Below are 27187 nucleotides of genomic sequence, written 5' to 3'. Positions count from 1 at the left end.
AAGTTGTCAAAAGGGATTATTTCTTTTGAAAACCTTAACTGCTACACTTAAATATACAAGGTAAAGAGATACAGTGCCTATCAAGTTTGTTTTTCTGGACTATTACCTTGGTTCAATTACTATTATTTATAGATATTCATAAACATAATGAGATTTCTTACCTTCTGCTTAACCCTCACATTTTATGAAATATTATCTTATCTGTTCATGACACTGTGCCTTGCTCAGAGGACATATTTATTGATTCAATGATGTGTCAAGCAGTAGTAGGCTCTAAGTATTTTGATTCTGTTTCCTATGTACCTAAGTATGTGTTGAAGTTCTTTCATAATTGTACACTACTGATCATTTACTTATCACTCTGCTATTTTATGTGTACCTTCAGGATTTCCTGTAACACAGATCTGAGCACAGGACTTGAAGCACAGTGAAAGCCACAAATATGGGCCCCAGCTGTGCACATATATGTCTACCAAATAAGCACCTACAAAAATTTAGGGGACTAAAGCAATACAATGGCATTGGTATTTCATAACTCCTATTTCTCAATGGCTTTGAACAATTTTTAATTTATCAAGGTGCTGAAATACCATGTGCAAGACCTCTGCATGGTGCTTTATTGCCAAGTATATTGTTTAAAGTAGAGTTGTGTCTGCTGTAAGATTTGGATTTTCCCCGAGGGATCAGCTTGGGGCAAAGAGTATTGCTATTTGAATGAAACATTCAAAATTATAGACTCAGAAGTAAAAAGCATATTAGACACTTAGAAAAATTAGTATTTTTTATTATTTATAAAAGGTAAGTAAACAATTCTGAGTATCAAGATTTTGCTCTTTTTGCTTCACATAACTAACAGCTGGGTCTCTGACAGGGGAAAAATAGTTGTATGAGTAAAACTGAAACCCAATAATACCCACAAATAAAACTAAGAAGTGGTCAACCTTGAAATGCGAAGTATTTAACAATCCCTGGTACAATTACAGAACTTCTACAAAACCCATCAGCCTTAAGAACTGCTTAATGTCCCTCACATTTCTGCAAGAAAACAGATTCTGCTTTCATGGAGGGAGAAAAAACACTGTAATTGAAGAAAGTTGGTTTTCTTCACATTAAAATAGTAGTGTTGTTTTTCCTGCATCTTTCCCGCAAACCATTTTTATTTCTTTGGTGTGCATGTCATGTTAGTGGCAATGCAGGAAAAATACCTATGTTTTCCTACTCTCCTAATACACCTAAGGTTAACCGTGTAACTTAAAGTCTAGTGAAGAAGCAAGCACACAAACAAAAGTCCATAGAACAGTGCTTAAAGGAAGACCAAGTTTCAGACAGGAATCTGTCCTTATATTCAAATACTAAGCTGTGGGGGCACATCACCCCAGGGCTCTTGGGCTGGGGCAAACATGGCTCTGTTTCTGAAGTGATGTGTTTCTGTTCCATACTTTATACCATTACTTAACAATACTATAGGTGACAGGCTTATAGAAGTTTCTTTCACAGAATCAATGAGTTTGGAAAAGACCTGAGATCGTTGAGTCCAAACAATGACCCATCACCACCATGTTCATGACACAAGGTGCCACATCCGTGTCAGCTCCAGGGACAGTGACTCCCTGGGCAGCCCACTCCAATATCAAAACACATTTTCGTGAGGAAATTCTTCCTAATATCCAACCTAAACCCCCTGTGGTGCAGCTTAAGGCTGTGTCCTCCCGTCCTGTCGCTGGTTGCCTGGGAGAAGAGACCAACCCCAACCTAGCTACAGACTCCTTTCAGGCACTTGTAGATAGAGATATGGTCACCCCTGAATCTCCTTTTCTCCAGGCTAAAGAACCCCATCCCTCACCCTCTCCTCAAAGGACTCGTGCTCCAAACAGGACATGCGCTCTTCCTTAGCATCTACAACACGGGAAGACACGCAGCGCTGCACACGTCATGGTGGATGAGAGATGTGCCGCTTGGTCAGAAATTTGACAAAATATTTCGATTAGCGTCCGCAGCACAGTTGCCTGACACCGAGCAGCTCAAAGACAGGTCACGCCAAGGGAGATAGGGCAAAAAACACGCCCCGCAGTTTCGAGCTCTGTGCCGTGCCATCGGACCCAAAGCCGCGGGTGCCGGCGGCGGTGCCGGTGCGGCCGGGCGCGGGCCAGGCGCGGGCCGGGCTGGGCGGGAGCGGAGCGCCAGCGCCGGCCCCGGCAGGGGCGGCCCCGCGGCCTCGCTGGGCGGCGGGGCGGGGCGGCGGCGCACGTAGCCGTCCCAAGATGGCGGCCGCTCCGGACCGGGCTGCGAGGGCGGCAGCGGGGCCGGGGCCGGCGGGCAGGCGCTGACCCGGGCGGCGGCGGGGGCTGGCGGAGCTCGCCTCGCCTCCCCGCGGGGTGCGGGGTAGCTTTCCGCGCGGCCGCCAGGCTTCACCATGCTGCGGGGCTAGAGCCGCCGAGGCGCCGCCGCAGCGCAGCGGGGTAATAATGTTAACAGAGGTAAGAGCGCTGCCGGCGAGGTGCGGGAGCGCGGGGAGCGGCGCGCCGAGCGGGCAGCGCTCAGTGCTGCGGCTCGGCCCTCCGCCGGGGCCTCCGAGTTGTCTCGGCGCTGGCAGTTTCCCCCTTGGCCGCGGAGGGCAGAGGCGCTGGCCGGCTCTCCCAGGGCAGCGCCGGCCCCCTCTTATCAGCCTCCCTCCTCTCCCGGCAGGGCTGGACTGGCTCCGCCGTGCCCTCTCCGTGCGGCAGCTGGACCCGCTCCCTGTTCCGACGCGGTCCGCAGACGGCCGGGCTGTGCTGCCTGGCGGGGGCCCGTCGGGCCGCGCCCCCGCGGCGGGCCCGTGTCTGCCGGAGCGGAGCGCACCTGGTGAGGGGGAACCCACCTCGGCCCTGGGCCGCGCCGGGGAGACGGCCCCGCCTGGGCCCCGCACGCCCGCCCCGGCGTCAGCCCCTCTGGCCTCCTTCTCCACCGTGGCTTCGTAAAGCCTCTGTGTTTGTTTTCTGCTCGGAGGGCTTAAGGCGAGCGGTTCGGCTGTGCTTGCAGGAGTTTGTGTCAGTAGGTAATCTCTAGAAGTTGGCTGCCCCGGTTCACCTCTGCCTGGTGGAGGGTTTCTGTCCCGAAGCAGCTCAGCTATGAGGCAGGCAGGTATTTGAGGATCAGCGTGGGCTATAAATGTCTGCTGTGTCCAAAGGCATTCTTAAAGGTGGAATCTGGCAGTGCTTCCCAGTTGCTGGAAATTAGACTTTTACCCTGTGTTCTCTTTTGTCTACAAAGAGCAATTGATTTTCTATTTTTAATGTCAGCGAGGTGTCCCGAGTGCAGATACTTCTGCAACACAATGACTGCATTACCCATGTTTTATAATTTGTCATTTTATTCTACAGTGGAGGTTATTCATCCAAAAGTGAGTTGTCTTAAGTCTTACAGGGTAAAGGTTTGCTTTCCAACACCTGAACATTGCAGCTTTGCTTTCCTGAATGATGTTAAACAGTATCTTCCACGTTTTAAATTGCATGAGTTCAAAGTTTTAGGACATTAAGAATGTAGTTCTGTAGAGCCATGAGCTTTCAGATTTCCCCAGGAGGTTAACATTTGCAGAATGAGTTAAACATGTAAAAATATATGACCTATTTTTGCATTGAGGGTATTTGGTGGGTGGTCAGGATTAATAAGCTGCATTAAAGAGAGTTGGTGAGTATGATGCATAAGCATTAGCCATAGTAATTTAGATTATTTTAGGGGCAGCATAGAACGTTCTGGGTCGGTGCCTCCTACTGGACTGTTTGTTCCTTTTGGTGGTGGCTGTGTGTGCCCATCCAAGACACTTTATCTTGGAACTCTTTTTTTTTTTTTAAACAGTGTTGAAATTCTGTTAATATCAGTATGGATAACAATCCGTTGGCTTTTTGAGGTAAAGCTTAGGGATTTCGCATGTAATGACCGGTTATGACACTTATCCTTGGTGTCAGGAGGAGAGAGGTTCTACTTCTAGTTGCTGTACATAAGTTACTTGTAGACAAGGTGCTTCAAGGTAAAGTATTCCAGCCTTGGTCTCTGCCAAGGAGATGAATTTAGATTTTAAGGGAATCTAGCAAAATTGCAGGCTTTACTTGCCTGAAAAGCAGTTGTGGGGAGTTCTTCAGGCAGTCAGACAGCTCTGGGCTGTCAGGAGTACCCACCTAAGGTGAACTGGAGGAGTTCTTTCCCAGTGCGCTTTTCTGAGTGTTCCAGTGGTGACTCGGTAGCTACAGTGGACTGAGGAAACTGCACACAGTCACATCTGTGAGCCTTTACCACACTTCTCAGGAATATGGTGGTCGTTTCAGGTCTACTGATACATGATTTCTTTTTATATGAAAATTGAGATTGACTGTATGGTGAACTGACATTTGAGGCAAAAACTGCTCTCACATTTGGTGCTGGATATTTGGGGCCTTGTCAAGTTTGCTACAGTATAGAGTGGCCAAAGTCACTGTAAATTTTATTTTTTTTTTAGCCATTAAAAATTTAGCTCAATTTCTCCTGCTAGTTTTATAACTTTAAGATGTAGAAGATATTTTTTCTTAAATATGTTTAAGAATGAAGGGAAGGCAGATTGGGTTTTACATGTGTTGTTATCATGCAGTAACATAGTGTTGGGTTTCTCAAGGTCAGTTTCCTACATCCTTTGACCGTATTCATATATGCAGACCCCAGCAGATTCATTTCAGTTTTGTGTGATATGCAGTTAGGATTAGGACTTTGCAACCAGTAACTTCAGGGGAAGATCACACTTCCCGTCAGGAAAAAATACTCTGTGTGTTTTTTATTTGGCCCTTTCTGCCCATCTTATTTTAGTTGCATTCAAAACCTGTAGTGTTGGATGTCAGGCACATACATTTATTTACCTAGCTGGCAAAAGCCATTTCCAAATTTTTCAGTCTAAAACTTATTTCTGCTGTAATGTAGAATACATTCTGTCGGCATGGTTTAGAGTCTTGCTGTGATGATCATTTCCCTGGTCCGTTGTGTTGCCTATTCTGTGCGTTTTCACTTGTTCCCCTTTTCTTGTTCATCTGATGTCTCCTCTGCTTTCCAGGCCAGTGTGGCCTGTTCCAGTGTGACTTGCTGCCTCAGCACTTTCTCATCTGGCAAGGCCATGGCAGACACAAGTTGCAGTGTTCTTTCTCTTGTCTTTTTAGACAGCTGGCTTTGTCATGCTTGCCTCTCCTGTGGGGGTAATTGCGCTGCACGGACTATGGGGAAGCAGTTGGTGTTTTACAGCTCTGGCTCTTGCTGATCAGTAGTGTCTTAAATTCTGGTGGAACAAACATTCAGTAGAATTTTGATTTAACTTGCAAGAAGTTTTAGGTGTCTTTCAAATTGATGGCCTGTGCTGTCTGCATTTGCAGCCTGTGTTACCTCTAAAGAAGACACTTTATCTCAGCTGAGAAGTAGGTTCCTTTTTTTTCCTCCCCAGCTACTCATTAAACTGCTTTGAGATGTTTAGGGAGGACTTCAGAATTTATCAGCAGCTAAATTTTGGACAACTTAATTCTCAGCTTAGCAAGACTAACTTGTTGCAGTACTAGTGACAGTTGAGAAGATTTTTGAAAATTGACAAAGTTGGAAAACTTTTTTCTTATCCACAACTAAAAAATCACCCATACTAAATGAGCTCTGATGTGTTGGTATTTTTTGTTATTGCAACTCGTCGAGATAATTCACTAAGTACATGCATACTTCCTTTCCATTAAACAATCTACAGATTGTTTATAAGAGAGGTTTAACGACTTCTTTTTTTTTTTTTTTTTGGTTAAATTTTGATAACTACTAGCCATTGAGAACCTTTTCTGAGCAAAACCAAGCAAATTAGCCTGATTTTAAGAATAAAGGTTGACTCAGCAGCTTAAGTTGCTCTAGAATAATAGTGAATTAGCCTTTCTGCAACAGTAGCACATTGTAAAGTATAAGTACAGCTCTGAAAGATGCAAAACACAGTTAACTGCTTGATGTACTGTAGCATTAACTTTTCCTGTTCCTTGATACATATCAGTGGCACATTGCTTTGTGCTTTATGTGTCTGAATTATGTTTTGCTGGTAGAGCCATTTTCAAATGTGTAGATATTTACCAGGGTGCTGAAATAAATAAGTTTCCTGTCCTTTTGTGAAATTTGTGTGCTGCAGCTTTCTTTAGTGCCAGTGTTTTTTTATATGAGAGACATCTAGCTGGAGCATTAGTTGCAAGCCCTTGGGAGGTCAAAAGCCTCTTTCTCCTTCAGTATTTTCTGTCAATGAGGTTTCCCCTACAGCTGGTCTGTGTTGTGTCCCTAATTGTTCCTATTACAGCTCTTTTAATAACTCCATAGTTTATGTAGTGTCAGTTGAAAGTCTGTGAGAAATGCTGAAATTAGGAAAACTAGCTTTTTGCTGAGAACACTGTATATTCTTAAGTACTTGGTTTTGGATATTTTGCTGGCTACTAGTAAAAGATAGTGTCTGAACACTCAGGACTATTCTTAGAGTGTACAGTGGGGCCTAAACTGCCGAGACTGAATGCAGAGTTCAACAACAACTCTGAAATGTCAGTCTGGACCATTCCCCAAAGCAGCGTGGAAGAAGAAAAGTGTGAAGTTCCTTTCTTCAACAAAAATAGTAATAGCTTGTCTGGTTAGATAGCTGAAGGAGCTCCAAATGATGATTTCCTCTGTCTGGTTGCACTCTAGGGAATTATCTCTGTTTTAAATATGTTTGTCATCTTCTCCTGACCCTTACAAAGATGACACAGCATGTTTTCTTCACGCTGTCATTGGGAGAATTGCTATTATTAGAAAAAAGAAGTCATTGATATTGTATCTTAAGTTATTTGCAGCAGTGAAAGAATTACTGTTTAAAAGTCTCAACTAGCAATTTCCCCCATTGCTTGCTTGAGAATATCAAGGCTGGAATGATAGCAAAATCTATGAAAGTTGGTACTTGCAGTTATGTGAGTGAGACCCTTCAAGAAGTGCAAGACATTGTAAGCTTGGGCCTAATGCTTGTTCTTATGTCCCCACCATGTAATGTCTGATTTCTGAATTAATAATAAAACAAGGCGTTATTTTGTGATGTAAACATGTTGACAAGTTTGAACAAGAGCACTCTAACCATGTTTACATAAATTCTGTGGAATCACACTTCCAAATGATGATGGCATGATTGTGATTTACAAGTTTGAGGAGAAATGGGTGTTTTATTTGTACTGTGAGTAAGCTTAGATGATAGGTGTGTTCAACCAGGGGGACTCCTTTTATAACTGCTGTTTTTTTTTGGACAAGAGGTCAATTCCTAAACTGTCACAGTTTGGGAGGACAAAGATTATTATTACTCTGAAACAGGAGCAGCTGTAAAATCCTGAGAGAGTGGTGATGGATTTCTGAAGAAGTTGCAATGTTGATTGACTTTGTGTTCTGTGTGGAATGGGATATGAAGTAGTGTTGTGGTTAAAATAGCGTGAGCCAAATTTATTGCTGTATTCTAACACTGACATTTTACAAACACTTTAAAAGTCCCACAAATTTTAACTCGTTTTTTTTTTTTTTTCAAGTGGGATGTTATGAAAAATCAGGGATTTTATAGTATAGAATAAGGAATTTGACCACAGTGGTTAGTACAGCAGTTTATTTTGAAGCTGTTTTACCAGTGACACTGAAATCTTTTCAGTCCTGTTGTTTTGCCTATTTTCTTGGACAGTAAGCACAATACTAATTTGATTTGAACCTCACCAGTTTTTCAGTCCACTAGTTGCCAGCAGGAGATGGAGATAAAATCATCTCTGCTGGCTTGAATCCTATTAAACTCCTTCATGCATCACATGACTTGTATGATGTCCTTTCTTCAACTTCACTTGGAAGGATTTTTTTGGTAATCAGAAATACTAAATTTCAAGAACTTTTTCTTTATTTCACAGGTGGAAATAGCACTGTGTTTGTTCATGTGAGGGCTCATATGACCAAATTAAAAATTCACAGGTACCATTGATGTCTGAAATGTTTAATTCAATATCCTGTTGTGGTTTGAGCTCTGAATAGGAGGATGAGCTTTGCACACATTTTCTTTCCAAGAATGTTCATAAATTTGGGAACATTCTTTGAAGAGTATGAACTGCTTAAATGTGGTTGGGCTTTTGTTAGAATATGATTTTTAAAAAAATCTTTAATGTCTGTTCCTTTGCAGTTCTTCCCTTAATCTCATGCTTCTTGGTGGAAGGGAGTGATCCTAGTTCTATTTTAATCAAATCTGTTTCTGTCAGAATGTTTTGATTTCAGAAATGTCACTATTGTAAGATCATGTATTCTTGTTTATCAGTATATTTTTGCACTTCTGCTGGTGCCTTTAAGGCAGTGCAGGTTAGGCTATCTCTTGTGATGTAAGGGAATGAACTTGAGCAGGAAGTATGAATTGCTACATATCCTGTAGGGCACCCTGCATTTCCACTCTTCCAGTCAGCACTGTTATACAAGGCCAAATAGAAAATTAATCAAGAATAGGAATTTTTTTGCAGCAGTTGTCCAACTGATTATGAAACAGTGCCTCAGACTTGGGATGGTTTTTCACATACCTCTAAAGTGATAATAAGAGCAAGGGGGAACAAACTTGCATGGTTTTTCCAGTCACCCCTTACTCAGGATTTGGCATTCCAGACTGCACAGATGAGTTGGAAATCTGGTGGTGTACATGCCTTGGGGAAACAAGTTCAACCTGTGTTACTGTAGCAAGAGTGATTGCTTTGGAGTCTTGCTGATTGCCAGAGTGCTCTTGGAACTGTCTGACTTGGAGAGGTGAGGGAGCCTTGCTTATTGCCCTGCTGCAGTTCTAACAATGGCAGATGCAGGCTGTGATATCTCTGAGGCTTGAGTCTTTTCTCCTGTGTGAGGCCCACTTAAAACTTTACATTCCATGTCCATTATAATAAATCAAAACTTGGTGTAGGTTGGGTTTCCCCAAAGGTTGTTGTGTTTCATACTGTTGTATCAGCTTACTTTTCTGAAGCCTATGTAATGATTTTTTGTGACACCTTGAAAATAATGAGATCAGTAAAAAATATGTATATTCCTTATTTACTGAAGGAATTCTGTGCTTGAAATTGCACCTGTATTTATCTGTATTTCTGTAGGATTTTTTTTCTAAAAATCTATGCAAGTGGTTGTAGTTCTGTTTCCCCCTCTCCTGGTGTATCTTGGTGTATTAGTTACTGATAGATATCTTAATTTTTAAAGAAACCTATTGGGGATTGAGGTATCCAACCTCTTTTAACATACTTGGAAGAAAAATACTTTATTTTATAGTTTATATACTCAAATTAGTATTTTTGATCACAATGCTAACAAATGGAAATTTCATTAACTTTGTAAAGTAAAATCATGTTATGGAAGTCTTAAATCTTGTGATCTAATGTCCGAATTACAAATATAATTTGATGATGCATATAATGAAATGGAAATTACTTTTAATGCTTGTTTATTTCTTCTATAAAATTTAAAATTTTTTGTGGAGAACAAATTGGTTTATGTAAATATAATTTTTATTATTTTGATAAGAAGTTATTTATTCATAACATTAGACTAGAAGAATAAGGTTTTATTTAAAATTTTCACACTTATCAAAGTTTTTCTCTTCATAGTCAGCATTTTTTCTAAATTGAATAATGTGCAGTAGGTGTGTTAAAAATAATTTGTCCTTACTTTGTGTATACAAGTACTTAATACTGGTACCTTGTTTTATGGTCTTATACCTATGTACTTCATTTAATTTTTAGTACTTCATGCTTGACTTGCATATGTGCTTAAAACTTTGAAATAAATGTTATGTCTGTTTCTTTATGTTGTTTTTAAAGTCTGGACTTTAAATGCTAGCGGTCTTCTGTCTTTCAGTTGGCAGTTGCCCTACTGCAGCTTCTTAAAAATTCTTATGAAGATTATGAATTAGCAATAGTGATACCAACAGGAAACAATATGTCTATGAATGTTTCTAAGCTCTTCCATTTCTTTATTGGATGTTTTCCTTTATTGAATTCTCCAATTAATGATGGTTGGCTGTTGCCAGTCACTGTTTCTTTTAATTGTGCTTTATTTTACTGGCATCTTTTTTGTTTGAAATATTTTTTCTGTTTTAACAATCTTAATATAACATGATGCTTGCAGTCTTCTTATTTTTTCTCTCTAAATTTCTAGACAATTGCCCATAACTCTTATTTTCCCTTATTCTCTATTTTTTGATGCATTATGACAAATAATTTTTGTTTGTTTTCCAGTGATAAAAGTAGCTGCATTGTTTCTGTGTAGAGTTGTGCATCTGGGTTTGTCTATGAATGCTTCCACCTTGCTGTCTATGTGGTTCTTCTTTTGTTTGTTCTGTGTATTACCCTCTTCTTTATTATTTTCTTTATATATTTTTGTTTGCCTGTTGCTGTCATTGGGATGGCCACATATTTTTCTTTAGCTGTTGTCCATGTATAAAGGTATTTAAGATACTAGGAGTGCCATTTCATGTTTGACTTCACTGGATCTAGTTTGGCTGCTACTAAAGTGGTTTCCTCCCCTCCACCAGACACAAGCTGGTCTGACAGCTTCTTATTTCAGGTCTAGCAGCTAAATAGCAACTGCATGAAGAATTCTTTTGCCTTGGTGAACCAGTCTTGTGGAGGGATGAGAGGGTGGGAACGCAGGATAAGTTGCCAAATCAACAGCTGCATGGTTTGGCACTAGGGAAGTGCGTAGTGTTAGTGTGCATTTCCTTTTGTGGAGGTCTAAAATGAGTCAATATCCAAAATAATTCCTGTACTTTGGAAAACAGGGAATGTCACTGTTCCTGCTGTGCCTTCTGAATGCATCTCTACCTCCAGAAAAAAAAAATTACAAATATGGGTTTGGTAGTTCCAGTTAGTTTCTTTTTTTGTTCTTGACCATGTGGCAATGATTGAAGTTTTTAGATATCTTCTCTAAACTTACCCTGGGACCTGGATATTGTAATGACTCAATTAGTTTCAGTCTATAGTCTTGAAGTGTCAAGAGTTGATGCACCATTTCTGTGGTTTCCTTTCTCTCTGAATTCATTGAAATTTGTTGGAAATATTCCATGCCCTTATGTATGAGAATGAAGTATTCCAGCAAGTTCAAAGTACTGTCCCTTTATGTATATGTTATTTGCAGGTATTCACACTTGTTTTCCCTCCTCTGTGTCTTTGTGGGAGAGGCAGTCTGTGAACCTGGGAGATGTTTAGGAAATAGTGGACATGCTAATTGTGGGCCCAGATTTTGTACAAGGAAGAAGATGAGTACTTGAGGTTGAAAGATTGATCTAGGATACTCAACAGGCTCTTTGCTTCCATAGAGAGGCCAGATGGACAGAGGTCATGGAGCAGAGTCTTGAAAGAAGTTGTAGGAGGCTCCACTCTACTTACAATTACCTGCAGTGCTGTCAACAGCATTCTGTAGCAAACCACTCAGTAACTCAAGTGGTTTGTGCAGGGTTGTGCAGGCAGCAGACAGCAGTTTTCTCAGTCACAGTGTTAAGGAAAAGGCAGGTGTGCAGAGAGGATTGTGAAAGATGCACATAGTGAGCAAGCCTTCCAGAAAGATTTGGGGAGCCAAACATCTCTGGAAAACAAGCAGGTAGAGCACACAAGCAATAAGGGCTGTAGGAAGTGTTGGAAAAGGGGAGAGAGATTTTATTTATTTGTTACATTCCCATTACATTTGTCCCATTGGAAAAAGACAATAATATTTAAGCAGTTTCTCTGTCTCTTAAGTAAGGACTTTTTTTGCTGATTCGAAGCAAAATCAGAGTGCTGATTTTCTGTGTTGGCACTCTCCATTCTGTGAAGAGTTAGGCATCAACTGCCTATTAAAAAGGTTGCAGATTTTTTTGTATATTGTGGACTATTGAAAAACTTGCTGACACTGAACTTCTCTTGCTTTACTTTGTGCAACTGGATGATATTCTGTCCAGAAAAACAGTAGAGAGGAACAGGAAGTTTTTAGGCTTACTCTAGTTTTTTTAAAGGTTTGTGTCACTTTGTATAACAGCTGTTTCCATGGTTATTTTGTCTTCATTCAGTAAGCATGCTTCATACGAAATTTGACCCTGTAGAAATTCAGATGTACTCAGAGACCACTGGGAATTTGCAGTGAAATAGTGGCTGTATCAGAGTTTCTGTATTTTGTAACTGGAGAAAACCTGTGGCGCTCAGAGAACTGCCTAAATAAACTTTTGAAGGAAATAGTGGAGTAACATCACAATATCCAGAGGAAGGTGCTGGTATTCTGTCAGTGCTTTTAAGTTTCTTAAAAATGTACTTGCAGCTTGGGATCTTACTTGTTATTAGTGTGCTGACAAGAAATTTTTGTGACGCATACTCTGATCTTTGGAGTTCTATTTTTAATATCCATTTCATTTTCCAGTTTGTAAATTATGATGCTGACTAAAAAGCACTACAGTAATTTCACGATTATAAGCTGCACTATTTTGACTAAAATTTTGGTCTAAACCCAAAGTGCGACTTATAATCAGGTGCGGCTTATATATGAACAAAGAACAAAAAGTTGCTGTTTTAGTTTGGAGGACAGGTGTCTGCTGAGAAAGGCAGGAGCTTCTCTTTGAAATGGAGAATGTAAACCCCCTCCCTCCAAATTATTAGAATTTTGAAATCAAGGGGCTTTCAGGCAAAGATATGGGAATTAGGAATAACAGTTATTTTCTAGGGAAATTAAAATAAAATACAGTGCTACAAAGAAACAAACTCCAAACCCTGACAAAGTCAGAGTACAACCTGACACCCCGTCAGGCAGGGTGTTGGTAGCAGTCCCATTAAATGGTGGCTGCATCCTCCTGCAGTGACAGATGTGGTTCAGTTGGAGCAGTGCTCCTGTAGAAGGTGCAGTTTCCCTCCGGAGGTCCAGTGGTGATGTGGAGAAATCCGTTTTTCCTCTGGAGTCCAATGGAGAAAGGGGCTCCCTTAGTGTCCCAAAACTTCTGTTTTTGTCTTGGTAAGAAATGTTGGGCTCTTCCCCCTGGCTGGAGCATCTCCCAATGGGATGCAGTAATTTTATCAGTCCCACAGTGGGACTCAGTGGGCCATTAGCAGAAAATGACTCCCTGGAGGAAGGATGGGTTGTGAAAAGATAAAGAACAATGCCCCGCCTGGTTTCAATGGATGGACCATTAACAGAATATCTCCCACGGAGATAAGGATCACTGCCCCCACCTTCAACAGATGGTGATAGAATAGGTACCTTTTATCACACTCTGTATTGTGACATGCGCCTTATAATCATGAAATTACTGTACATAGTTCTAAGAACTGTTGTGGAACTATCAGTAGATTTTTGACAAGAAATCAGATATAGTGAAGGGGTGATTGTTGCAAGCAGGAGTCCAGACTGAAACTGGTTATGGCGCTGGCACTGATTGAGATCTCGAAATTAAAAGAACAAAACAAATCTGCCAAAATAGTAAAATCAGTGAATACAATGTTGGTAGCTGTTTCTTCAGAATCCAGTGTTTAGTCAGTAGATGCCTTTATGACTTTGGTGGTAAGAGAGTAGAGACTGTTACCGTTGTTTATTTTTGAAGACAAAGGTGACCACCAGGGAGAGGAGGGAGGCGGTAATACTTTAAAAATTGTGTTACTTCTCAGTCATATAAAAGGGTGTCAGAATGTTAATTGGGAGCACCAACAAGCTTTCTAAACCTACCCTTCTCTTGCTGGCAAGTGTAACCAGCATGTGGCTTCATAAAATGGATATATTTTATTTTAGCACAAAATCATGGGATTGGATATTTTGGTTGAGGTTGGTTTCCAGATGGATATTTATTGTAACAGGAAGACCAGAACTGGACGCAGGAATATAGGGATGTCCAAATGGAGAGGAAGGTTCATTTTGCTGTCTCTGCTGGTGACACTTCTGCTGATAGAGGACAGAATACTGTTACCACCTTTGCTACAATGGCATGCTACTGACTTGAGTTCACCTTCCAGCCCACCTCAGGGTCTCCTTCTGCAGAGCTGTTTTGCGGAGAGTGAGCCACAGACTGTATTGTGGCCCAGGGTTAGTCCACCCCAGGTGCAAACCTGTGCTTGTTTTTGTTGAAATTGATGAGGTTCCTGTCAGCCCCTTTCTCCAGCCTGTTGACACACGTCAGAAACCTCTGTAACACTGACCATATCTTTGCATTCAGCATTTTTTGTTTACCATTTAATCCACTCATCAAGCCTGTACCTCACCAATTTAGCGATAAGGAAGCTATGGGATATTGTGCTAAAGGCAAAGTGCACGTCATCCAAGGCCCCACCCTTGTGCTCAGTGTCACTCACCTCATCATGGAAAGCAGTTGGGTTGGTCAACATGATTTGCACTTGGTAAATCTCTCTTGGTTGTTCACAACCTTCTTGGGGACTGAGGTGATGCTGACTGGCATGTATTTTTCCTTCCTCTCTGGCCTGGACCTTCTTTCTTGCTGATGGCATCTGCTGCCAGTACAGTCTGAGAAATCATTTATGGTGGCTTTCTATTAAGCTTTAGATTCCATGATAGCAGTTACAGTACTGTCTTGAATCAAGGTGACATTTTATATCACAGGTGAGAAACTCAGTGTGGTTTTCCTTTATGAATGCTACATTATTGCTTACAGCTTTTCTCCTACTTCTTACTAAATTAAAAAAAAAACCAACAAAAAAACTCGAAAAAACCTCGAAACACTTCTTTTAGGGGTAGTAAAAAGGATAGGCATGTTTTAACCATGTTATTTCATTTACCAAAAAATTCTACAGGGATAGGTGGCATGACTGGCTATATTTAGAGACAACAAACAGCCTTTATCACTAGGGACAATGTGGAAATAAAATTTTAGTCTTGTTGAGTATGTCTGTTATTGGAGAACTCCTGGCAATTATGGTAGATAACATGAATTGACTTCTTCCACTTGCATTCTTTCAGGTTTGTAACATGACCTAATAAGGCAAGTAAGGTCAATCTTTATATTTAGCACAGCCTTGATAAAAATATTCTAAAGTTGTGTTTTTAGCTTAGTACTTTTAGAGTAACTTTTTCATCTAGATGAGGAATGTTGCTTATTTGGGATATATTAGATTGGAGTATGTGCTATTCAAGGAATACTGCCCAAAGCAGTTGCATCTTAACTTTAGTGGAATAATGCTGAATATTTTGCTACAAGGACAAAATAGCAACACAATATTACCAATGGATTAAAGAACTAAACAAAACTCTTGGATGACTAATTTTATAGCGGAAGCTAGAATACTAAAAGGTTGATCAGAAGTTAATGACTAAATCTCACTGCCATAAACTTAAGTTCTGGATTTTGTGTGTATATAGATAATATTTATGTATTAGTGAAATGTGTATGAACACATATAATACGTTTAACTCTCAGTAAAAAAACCCCACACTTCCTGCAGATATATATTGAAATGTATACTTTATCAGTCTGTTTAGAAGAAACTATTGTTTTTAAGGAATTCACTTGGAAATAATTATTTGCTTATTGCTGCTTTCAAGCAAGTCATCAAGTGATAGAAACAAAAATCTTAGGGCTTTTTTTAGTATAAAATTTGAAGGTGTTGTTTGCTGTTCATATGTGAGGAGTTATTTAGAAAAAAACAAAACAATAAAACTCGATGACTGCTACTGCAATGTGCAGTTCCAAATTTTATATAATTTGTCTTATTTTATGCCTTCATATCTTTGACACTTTTGTATTTGCAAAAACTGTGCTCCTTCACTTAATTTCACATTTTGTTGTTGTGGGGTTGTTTTGTGAAGGTAGCAAGATTTTCCAAAGCAGATAGTATATCATTGTGCATCTTTCTTGTATTTATTCTTTTTAAACCCAATTCTATCAATTCAAGATTGCACAAACTGTTCTGCACATAGCCATTGGTATGAAATTCTGTGATACCTCCACAGGAAAAAAGAATGGATTTATTTTAAGAAAAGTAATTGTTGTTCATCAGACCTCTTATAACCCATCTTTTTCACTTATTCCTCCCTGTAGAGATCATGGACAATAATGCATTGCCTTTGAACAGAAGTACAAAATAGTGTTTATATAAATAATCTTTATATATTTTTTTTTTAGTAATTATATAAGTTGGGCAAGTGTATTGGAAATTTAAGTTCCAGGAGTAGGCAGATGCCTATTGCTTGGCAGAAGGGATGTTGAGTTCAAATTACCATTACCATGGAAGAACAGCTTAGAACTAAAGAGATCTCTTCTCTGTCTTCTAAAAGCATAGCTCTTAAGGGATGAAGAAACCTTTTTGAAAATATGTTCCATGCAACAGTTTCTGTAGTGTCTGTGAGCTCTGCCTGCATGTTTTTATTAGAAACATAAGGAGATAACCATTAGATCTGATTCTTATGGAGAGAGAGACTCATTCAATGCATACAGTAAATTTCCATACAGATAAACATTAGGAGCTGGAGTGGTAGCAATTGTTCTCGAAGCAAAGTTCATGATTCTTGAAATTCATTCAGTGGAATCAGGTTTCTTTAGCAGGAAAAAAAAGAAGAAATGGTGAAAAGAACTTTTAGGTAACCCTTTGCCACAGTAAAGTAAAAGCTTAAGATGCTGCTTGAGCAATAGTACAAATGAAATACACAGTAACAGTTTATTGATTTAGTGCATGTGATCTCATTATTTGGAGCCATATAGGAGAACAGACATTTTTCTTTTCACCTGCTAAAGATTCTGGAGGATTTCTCTCTCTCCCTTTTGCCTCTATTTTGCACCAGAAAAACTTGAAATATATGTAATCTGTTTATCCAGAGGCTGAATGTAGAACAGTCTAGATTATCTCATTGGCTTGAATTCAAGATAGAGGGATTACTTTATTCTCTCACTTTAGATCACCTTAGGCAATCCTGTCAAGCCTGGCTCTGTTTCAATCACTTAAGGTGATCCAAAATGCTTTTATCTTTTTGTCTTGGTTTCTGTTCAAATAAATAAATTAGCTTGGATACAAGTCAATATGGATTGTTACAAAGGAAAAGGATCTCTTAATTGAAATTTGTATTAAAGATGAGTTTGAGTATGTCACTTTTATATTCAAGAAAGTAGCAGAAAGTTGGGCTTGCATCTCTTATTTCCGTTGCTATCCAAGATGCTCAAGTGCTTCTTTTAAATTTGACCAAAATTCCATATCCTTTAACTAGAACATGATTCAGAGTGGGTTTTAATGCAAGCATGTTATCAGAAGGTGTGCATCTGTGAAGGTTGCCTCTTTATTTTTCACAGCAAGTTAAGTACTTGGCCACTCAAGTAAAGGTTACATGGAATGAAACTTTTCTGTCCCTTGGTGATACTTCTGCTATATAATAAAGTAGCTGTAAGCACAGGAAATATAGGTTAGTAAAATGAAGGTCAGTTTAAAATTAAAAATTTCGCTTCCTAATTTCATGTAATGATTAGCAATGGTGGCAAAGCCAGGTGTGAGAGATGAAGAAAAAATAATCTTGGCTTGTGACTGTTCACTTGAGAAGAAAGTTTGATGCTGAAAATATTTGCCATTTCTTACAGAACTGTAAGTGTTAATCAGAAAATTGGTTTTTTTTTCTTGCAAATAAAACCCGGTTGTGTCAAAATATGGAACATAATGTTTTTATTTTTAATTATATTACAAGTATAGTAATATCCTGATTATTGCAAACAATAAAGTTTTAATATGGGAATTTGTTGTTCTCTGGATAAATGGTAAAATCAAAGTAATGCGCACAATAACTTTTAATCTTTCTAGTTACAGACTATAATGTTACATATTTTAAGAAAATGTTAGCATGTATTTTAATGTTTGCAGTTCTTAAAATGAGTTTCAGTAATAGTCAAAACCACAGTAATAGTGAATACAGATGAAAAATTGTCACCTGTCCATTAGGGCCTGGTCTGTTAGACTGCCTTGTATAACTGTAGGGGAAAATGATCCCAAAAGCTTTGCTGCCTCATGCAGTGTGAGGAACAGCGGGAAAACGCAAACTCAGAACAGTTAGACGTGATTGTGTTTAAATTAATGCAACTGTTAAGTAATTAAGCCATTCGACATGCAAAGTGCATTAGTGGAAGAAGAGGACATGAGGTAGTCAGGAGACAGATGGACTCGTGCTTGCAACAGAGTTTCCAGCCTCTGTAACCAGGAGGGAGCAGCGGGAATACTACACTTACCTGGAGAAAACTTCATGGGCCACACTTCTTAACTCGTAACATTAATTAACATTACATTTATTTAATGTAATTACATTTACACTTATTTATTTAAAAGATTTTTAGTGTATATTTATATGTTTTAAGCTTTCTTTGGGGAAAAAAGCTAAACTTGGAACAATAAAAACGAAATAGACTATTAAAAAAAATTAAAATATTTTACAATCTCATGAGTTTCCATGGGAGTACTGCAGTAAATTATGGTGTAGATTCATTACAATTATTTTTCCATAATATGAAGTAGGAGTGGAGTTTAGGGTGGTTTTTATTTTTCCTTTGCCTTTTTGGGCTAAGGAAGGAAAAGGGCAAAAGGATAAGAAGAAAGAGGTTAAAAAGAGACCTTTAGTGTTATTAGGAAATCATGATATGTGGAAGTAAAAACCCTGTTGTCATGTATTTCAGATGATTTCTTTAACTTTGGCAGATAGAATGTAACTAGAAAGTTGTTAATGGTTTATTTCACAATTGTTAAATATTTCTCTGAGTAGTGTAACATAACAGTCCCATTGCACTGAAATTGGCACTCTGGTTCGTACAGCTTTCCAATTTTACTTGTCATGCTAGTGAACAGACAGTAATTTGAAACCTAAAATAATCTTTTTAATCACTTGACAAAAGTGACACTCACCTTAATTATAGAAAGGTTTATATGTGAACATATTCCATTTGCACTCAAAATGGAAGTCAAATTAAAAGGCAGATGTGGGGAATTAACAAAATTAAACTTGACATCTACTGTAAATGCAATCCCTGACAATTTTTTTAATGTTGGCCCAGAGGAGGCATTGAAAGAAAAAACCCCTAATAATTTAAACTACCAACTACCCAAATGGCAAAGAATAGTTTATCAGTGTCTGAGAAACAAGTCAGCTACTGTAACTTTTAAAATATTAATGGAAAAATTTAATTTGATAAACAAGAGTAAAAGAATTGTGAGCAAAGAAAACATTTTTCTGTTTTTAAATGTTGCTGTTCTTTCAAAGCTCAGATTATTCTGTTGTGACCATTAAATGTGAAAATAATCACAAAGTATAATCTTCCAAGGTGGTATAAGTCTTTTGGATGCTACTGTGAGACTTAAATCATCTTCTGCTGCAGCTTTAACAAAATTGACAAGCAGATGATTCCAGAGCCCTGTCTTCCTATATGGGTGTTCTTTATTTCCTCTCCAACTGTGTCTCCAAACTTGAAACCACAATTCCCATCCAAAGTGTGTGGGAACTGTGAAGAGAGGCAAGTGCCCGGAGCAGGAGCTTCTCACTGGAGTAGGAGGGTGGTGGCACCAGAGCCAAATGACTGGAAACACTTGTCCTCTGTTCAGTGGCAGAGGGGGCTAGGAAGAACCTGTCATCTGGACTTGTGGAGTAACACTTGTTTTGCCCTAAACTAGACACACATTACCTTATTGCTAGTTGCAAATTAAAATTGACAGCGCTACTTTAAATCCAAACAACAATCCTACTCTACCTTGGTGAATCTTTTTTAGAGAAAGATGTGTCAAGACGGAAGATCTTGTTTAAAAATTGGTGTCAGACAAAGGTCTGAAAGATTGCCAGATGGATTTAGCAAATAAGAAATCTATTGAAGTTACTTTTTAGTAAGACACAATTGTGTTTATTTCTGGAAGATAAAGAAATTGCTGTGGCTTGTGGATTTCTAGAAACTTCTGTGTGAATGGTCATGTTAAGTCACATAGTCTGAGCTCAGCACTACTAGCTATAATGGCATGCGGCTTAGATCATCAAAATGCTGTCTTGATTAGGAGGCAGAAACCAAAAAAAGAAAAAACAAATACGCATAAAAAAGCAAATTATTTGTGTACTACTTTTAATACTTGGCTGTATACTGTGGAAAAACCATTCAGTGTGAAAAATGGACAAAACCTAGTAAAAAAAAACCCCAAACAGGTATCATTGAGGTTGCAGTTTTGTTATCTGTAGAAGCTGAATCAAGCACATATGAACATTCACCTGTTTGTGTCTTCTCACATCTCATGAGCCTCTGCTATGTACTGTTGGACCTTACAGTCGCCTCTATACTTCCAGACACCCCTGTACTTCAACTGCAGTTTTATTTTGCTGAAGCAACTCCAACTGTGGAAAGAAAATTACCATGTGTGACCACAATGGTGCATTAACCGACTATATATGTATATATGACCTTAGTAATATACTGCAGAAGTCTTTGCAAAATCTTATCGTTGAAAACTGAGAAGTGATGATGGTGAGACAAACATAGAGTATCTGTAGTGGTGGTAAGCAAAAGTGGCTAAAAACTGAGGTGGAACAGCTGCTGACATGGAATAAACATCCTTTATCCATGTGTATGCACACAGTATATACCCAACCATCCCACCACAACACTAAGGCCTATGTATCTCTTCAGGCTTTAGATAACTGTCCCTAATTCCTTGAAAGTCAGTGAACAGCACTATGCCAGGTCAGCTTGGAAGTTTGCCCTGCCAATATAGGGCAGGTCAGCTTCTTTTAAAGGGTCTGGATAGCTGTGACTTAAACACCAGCAATTACACCAATTCTTTGGAAGACTGGTATGTTCTTTGTGTTGAATGATAAACATTCACCCTGCAGCTAACTTTAGTAAGACCAACAGAGCTTCACTAAATATGTAAATTTCTAAAAAATTAACATAAAATTTGGAAATAAGCTGTGAGACTTGAATTTAAATACCTGACCTATTTTCATACTGATCAACTGGATAGTCTATTTGTGTTTGTTTGGACATTCTATTAAAAATAGTTGGTTTTTATGTATAAAAAACTTTAAGTTTTCATTTTTTTCCCTAGGAGTTTTACTGCTGAAGTTGTTTCAAGAAGTGTGTGGAGTTAGAGGGTTTTGTTTGCAGTCAGCAGAAAGGGTACCATCCTGATTATTTAATCCCTTTGAATGTCTCAAAATCCATAAGACTATACACCACTCATTTAGAATAATCAAGAATTGGGCCAATATCTGTTATGCTTCCTGCAGTGTACCAAGTACAATTTTTAAGAAATCCTATTAAAATACCAAATGAGATTTGAATCTCTGTACCCATATGCTAAATTGCAAAACTGGAGCATAGGACAAAAGGTCACTGTTTTATTTATTAGAGTTATAGAGCTTTCTTTGTTAATTATGCATTCATCCAGCTCTGGCTATACATCCATCTAGTTTAATTAAGTCATTTGGAGTGCTTATCCCATATTTAGAACTTAAACTTTTTTGAATGATGTGATTAAGCATAATGAGTTTTTGACATAAAAAGACCATTATTAAATGCTATCTTCTGTGTGCATATCTTCCTCATCATGCTTGTAGTGCTCTGCAGAAGTTTTAAAATGTATTTCTGAGGGTGGGAATATGCTGAATCGTCTTTTTGTATTGAAATGTGTGTAAATGGGATCTCATGTTTTAGTTAATTGTTGTGTTTGCCAGGGGTTTTTTTTTTTGTTTTTTTTTTTTGTTTTGTTTTTTTGTTTTTTTTTACTAATGTGTCTCTCCTTTCCGTATTCTGAAGAGTTTATGAATGGTTTGAGTTGGACAGCAGGACCTTGAAGATCATCTAGTTTCAACCCCTGTGCAATGGGCAGGAACACTTTCTGCTAGACCAGGTTGCTCAAAGCCCCAACCAGCCTGGCCTTGAACACTGCCAGGGTTGGGGCATCCACAGCTTCTCTGGGCAGCCTGTTGCAGTGCCTCAGCACCCTCTCACCTTATATCTAATCTAAACTTAGTCTCTGTTTGAAGCCATTCCCCCTTGTTCTGCTACTACATGCCCTTGTGAATAGTTTTGTCTTTCTTGTGGGCTTTCTTCATGTACCGGAACACCACAATTATCTACTGCATTTACTTATTATGAGTCAACAAAACAACAAGATCTACTTGGTTGTGATTTTATTAGTGCCAATTCAGCATTTTAGTTGTGTGGATTTTGTGGTTTATATTATCTATTAAAGCAATTCCTCAGCTTAAAGAGAATCGAATAACTCGCAATGCATTTTTTTTAAATTGTGGCACTTTAATTACACTCATCTACATACTTGTATGTTTAATTTTTCCCACCCTCAAACACTAAAAACAAAGCCAGTACAACTTGTATCTCCTGCTAAGAAATTTCAACTAGGAAGAAAATAGAATTTCATCTCAATGTTCCATTAAACTTTTAACTAGGAAGAATTAGATAATTCTGATTACTACAGTTTAGATCTGTGAAACAGTCTGTCTTCAGAGCTGTACTTTTGCTTTTTGATCTTGCTCCCAAAAAATAATCAAAGCTACTTTATATGGGAGTCTTAATTTATATTATTTTTCCTTGTCTATAGGATTTTTAAAGCTTTTTTTGAAAAAGGTGATTTTTTTAAATCCTATACCTAAGATGAAAAGATGAAATCTAAATAGTTCCTTGAGAGAAATGAGCTGTAGCTCCTTCATATTAAAAGCTAAAAAAGGACTCTCTGCAAATCTGGTGTTCAATCTCTGTTTGTTTTCTAAATGTCAAACTGCAAGACAAGTTTATTTAAATACTTTCTTAGTGTTACTTGTTGACACAGTTGTCTGAGTTCCCATCAGGGTGTCATTTGATCACTGTTAGGGAAGGCGTAAATTAGACAACAGCAGCAAGCAAAAAAAAAAAAATTGAGAACCTTAGAGTTGGAACAGTTTGGGTGGCCTATAAATACTTGTCATCATTGTGTTTCTCACTCTTGGGACTTGGCTGAAACATGCTTTCCATATTGAACTAGAGACTAGATTGAAATAGATTTATATAAACTTTGTGGACTGCATTGCAGCATTGTGATGGTCTAAAATGTATTGTAGCTCAGATCAGTCAGGGGTTCCCTGCCTTGCTTTTTTAGATTACCATGTATGTATGTCCAGGTATGTACAGGCGCACATCTGTCTATATAGATAGATCAAGTATGTATCTTGCTGCTTTTTTTGTACTCCTGGTGGCTGCCAGTGCAGGTGGAGTTTCGCCAGCTACTTTTATGCCAGACATCAACCCTCAAAATCCCACCAGCCCCACATGCTCTTGTGACTGACTTTAATTTCATAATGGGCTTTTCAAACAACCATTGCCTCCCTGCCGCTGCCCAAGTATCAGTTTCTGAAGTTTCCCACCCTTTTATTTATGTGGAGGAGTAAAAGTATACTTGTGCCAATTATTTGGTGCACCTGTTGACCTGCCTGTGACTTGACTAGAGAAAAGGACATCTTTTTAGTCTTGCACCTCCTTTGATCTAGGGAAGAAACATCATTGCTTGGTTGTAGGAAATAACATGTTTAGATGTGTAAAACAAGGCTATATTGTCTCTTCCTATTCTATCATGGAACCTACTTTTTCCTAGGAGATGGTGGAGAATTTTGCACAGGGTAGGGATGGGGGAAGAGGTGAGGAGGAAGGGACCTCAAGAAACAAAATTGCACAAAAGGAGAATAGAAAAAAAAAAGTGGCACTTTAGAGGATGATCGTTTTATCTGAAGTGAGAGATGAGGAACAGTATTTGAAAGAAAAATGTTCTAATGTTGATTGAACTGGGTTACTGGCCCACAGGATAATGGGGGACATATTTGATAGCAATATACTCTTAAAAAGAAAAGTATGTAATTTTTATTTCATCAAGCAGAACTTATATCTGGTTAAAATGTATCAAATATTATTGACACTACAAGTATTACTCTGGAGACTGAAAGTTGTATGAATGTATAATGCTAATTATTCCTGTTCTGTATGTTCTTGTTTACAGACCAGTCTTTCCATATGGGGATGGGGAAGTCTTGTGCTTTTTCTAGCAACTTTTGGACCCTTCGCTATATTTTACTTTGCATTTTATATCCTCTGCTTTGTGGGTGGGTAAGTATATTACTGTTTTGTTTAACTTGCTGTGAAAGTAAAATTTTAATGGGTGTATAAACAAAGAGCTTGCTCTGATAATCTGAAGTGACTTTATGTAATTAATATTTCCACATTTGAGCACCTCTTTATGAGCAAAATTTGTGTAATTGAAATCTCAATTTAGCTGTTTTTAGTGGATGCTAGAGGACTCACATAAATGCTCACATAAAAAGAGTGGTAATTTCAGTTCATACTTTTTATTAGTGTCAGTTCTTTTCCCAGGTACTTCTAAGTGCTTAGATTTCCTTTTCTATCACAGTCTCATTTTCCTATCTAAGGCACTTGATTTGTGGGAGTGGATATTGTCCTGGGCGTGTGGAAATAATGCTGCACCTTGAACAAATAGATCAGTTCAGCAACTGTAGGCTTTTCATATGTTTCCTATCTATATAGGCAGGAAGGGAGCAAACAGGTGAAGTTTAGCACCATTATTACATTGTATATTATGATGCTTACCTTGTAACCATTAAAACATTTTCAATGGCCAGTTAGAATGTCATAGTGGGATATTCTTTTTACCTTCTTGTTTGTTACCGTACAGAATGTATGTATATTCCTGTATATTTAATCCAAAATGTATTTGAGTTTAGTAGCTAGAACTAGAATTTCTACGCTTGGGTTTCAACTGTATTAGGCTTGGTATTTCATCTCTGAGAAATCAGAATAGTCAGTTTGTTAGAAAAGCAATTTAATTAAAACTAACTTGAAGTAAATGCATTTGTCTTGTTAAGTCTTGATACAGGTATGGTTGGCATATTTTGCTATCTGTTTGTCCAGGGCAAAAGTCAGAGTTCATCCTAAGGGCAAGAGTACATCTTCTTGCTGTTCTACCTTACCACTTCCTTACTAACTACTTGCAGTATGGAAAATAATATGGAAAATAATATGTAATATAATAATATATAATATTTCTTAATACCTTATCCTTCATTCTTGCACAGTTTCAGTTGTTTGGCTTTTCAAAGCTAACAGTCAAAGTAGGGTCTCAGAACATGTCTGAAGTCAACTACAGTTTGGCACCATTAAACTGCATGTGGTGCTTGAGCTCATTCATTCTCAAGTCAACTCTCATATCTCTTTGCTGTGGTTATTGTGCTGCTTTGATTCATTTTTGTAGCTAGTCAGTAAACATTGATCTTGTAAAGGATAAATTCATCTAGTGGTAGTGTATCTGTTAGAGCAGAGTGTTTACTTACATATATAGATGTGCAGTCTCAGCCCTTGCAGAAGAATGTCATCACTTCATTACTTTAACATATACATCTTGGCTATGGCTGTGATCTGGCCCTTTTTTTACCCTGTTAATCTTTTTCAGAGTGGCACACTTTAACATTCAACTCACAGAACTGTGAATGCTAACTAGGTCAAATGGGTTTATATCTAAATTACTCTTGCCTGCTTTTTTATTTTTTTCTTTTTTAATTAATTCCTTCAAAGTTTCACAAAATGCTTGGTCATGCTTCTGTTAGAAACAAACAGAAATTGTTATGAAGTAACTTCTGCACTTATGATTAGCAATTATATGTCATAACATCATATATACAAATTTAAAAACCAAAAATTTCGTTTTGGCTCATGATTTTAGTGGTGTCCGTAATATTTACTGTACCCTTCTCTGGACCAAAAGAGCAATTTTGGACATGGGTTTTTGTGGTTGAATTTTTTGTTGAAACTTGGTGTTCTTATCCAATTCGTCACACAGTTTTTTAGGTCTTTATATTTTGTTCAAAAAAGAAGTGGCCTGTGTCAAAGGTTTCTGACTTCCACTAGCCAGGAGTCCAACTTCTGTCCCATTTTGCAAAAGAAAATGCTGAATCACAACTGGTTGCACTCTTAGTATTGACCTAACCATTTAAATAATACATCAGTGAGCTGTGCGGGAAGACAATGGTGATGCCATATCTGTGTCAATGTAATCAATCTGTTTATACTGTTTAACTCCAATTATGTGCTAATTATTTCTTTTTGATTTGCACTCAACTCTGCACAGATGGTTGTAGTAAATGTACCTATTGTTTTTTGGTGTACATGAAAGAATACTGAAACTATTTGTATATCTGAATAAAAGTTCAAAATCACAATTTCTCTTTATTTTATTTTGTTTTGTTTTAAGACTGGTTTATAAAATGATAGCCTTTTTCCATTCAGGATCTGGTAACTCATTCACTTAGACAACAGAGCTCAAAAGGAGGAGGCTAAAGATAGATACCGCTTACTTAACCTGTGTAGAATATTACAGGGTGGTATTTTTTTTTTTCTCTCCTTCAAGTACTAGTGTAGGCCCTTTACCTGAGTGCTGAGCCTGTCTGTTACCATCCTACTAAGAGTGTTTCTTATGTTATTCTCTTTCCTTCCCTCTTTCAGCCTTAAGGAAGTGAAATAAAAATGATGTGAATTGTGGTTTTGCCAAATAGAAAAAATGAAATTTCTTGGATCATCAATTGCTTTGCTATTTAAAAGAATTGTTTCTGTCATCAAATCCCATAATTATTGGTACTCAGTCACATCCATATGTATGTAACTGTTGGGCTCCATTAATGATTGTAACTGCTGACAAATCAGGAATGGTTCTGTAGCTGCTTTTTGACTTTGACAAAGCATTCAGCTGAGACTGTTACATTTCAGACTTGAGGGGAAAGTGATAAATCTGTGATCTTCATTTTTCTATCTTTTACCTTTGTTCTGATGTTAATCTGCCCTTGAAAAAGCTGACCATCCAGTAATCTTGGGAAGAGTTTTTGAAAAATGAAGCAAAAGACAACCTTTTCCTTTTTCTACTCCATCCATTTAGAGAAGACTAATATGATTTCTCGTTAATATATTGGAAATCCTCTTGATGAATTTGTGTAGGGGTTTTTTGGGGTTTTTTTCCCCCCCTCTTTCATGGAATTAACCCTGACAGCTTCTGAATTACTGGGCCTCTGGGGTTCTTTTGAAGAATTTTTTTAATTTTGGGGATTAAAACTTTTAAATTACATATTTTAGCTTGGATAGGATTTTTTTCTCTAATCTGATAAATGAAAGTATCATGTGTCAACAGCTATCTATAATAAAAGAACATATTACTTCAGCACATTTCAAACC

General features: G+C 38.2%; 1 protein-coding gene across 2 annotated transcripts in view; it reads left to right on the top strand.

The window, feature by feature from the left end:
• The first annotated feature begins 2206 nt into the window (after nucleotides 1-2206).
• Nucleotides 2207-27187, top strand: part of SNX13 (sorting nexin 13) — a 65823-nt gene continuing 40842 nt past the window's right edge. The window contains exons 1-2 of one of the 2 annotated variants that reach the window (XM_033063685.2): nucleotides 2207-2477; nucleotides 23955-24061. In XM_033063685.2, coding sequence (XP_032919576.1) covers nucleotides 2466-2477; nucleotides 23955-24061 — 119 coding nt within the window. In that variant the 5' untranslated portion in view covers nucleotides 2207-2465. The remainder of the gene's footprint in view (nucleotides 2478-23954; nucleotides 24062-27187) is intronic. The other variant, XM_033063677.2, reaches the window with a different exon arrangement.

Source organism: Catharus ustulatus, chromosome 1 (genome assembly GCF_009819885.2).
Source record: "Catharus ustulatus isolate bCatUst1 chromosome 1, bCatUst1.pri.v2, whole genome shotgun sequence".
In the NCBI taxonomy this organism is placed as follows: Eukaryota; Metazoa; Chordata; class Aves; order Passeriformes; family Turdidae; genus Catharus; species Catharus ustulatus.
The sequence above is the reverse complement of the archived record's forward strand: the minus strand, read 5'-3'. Positions and strand labels throughout refer to the sequence as shown.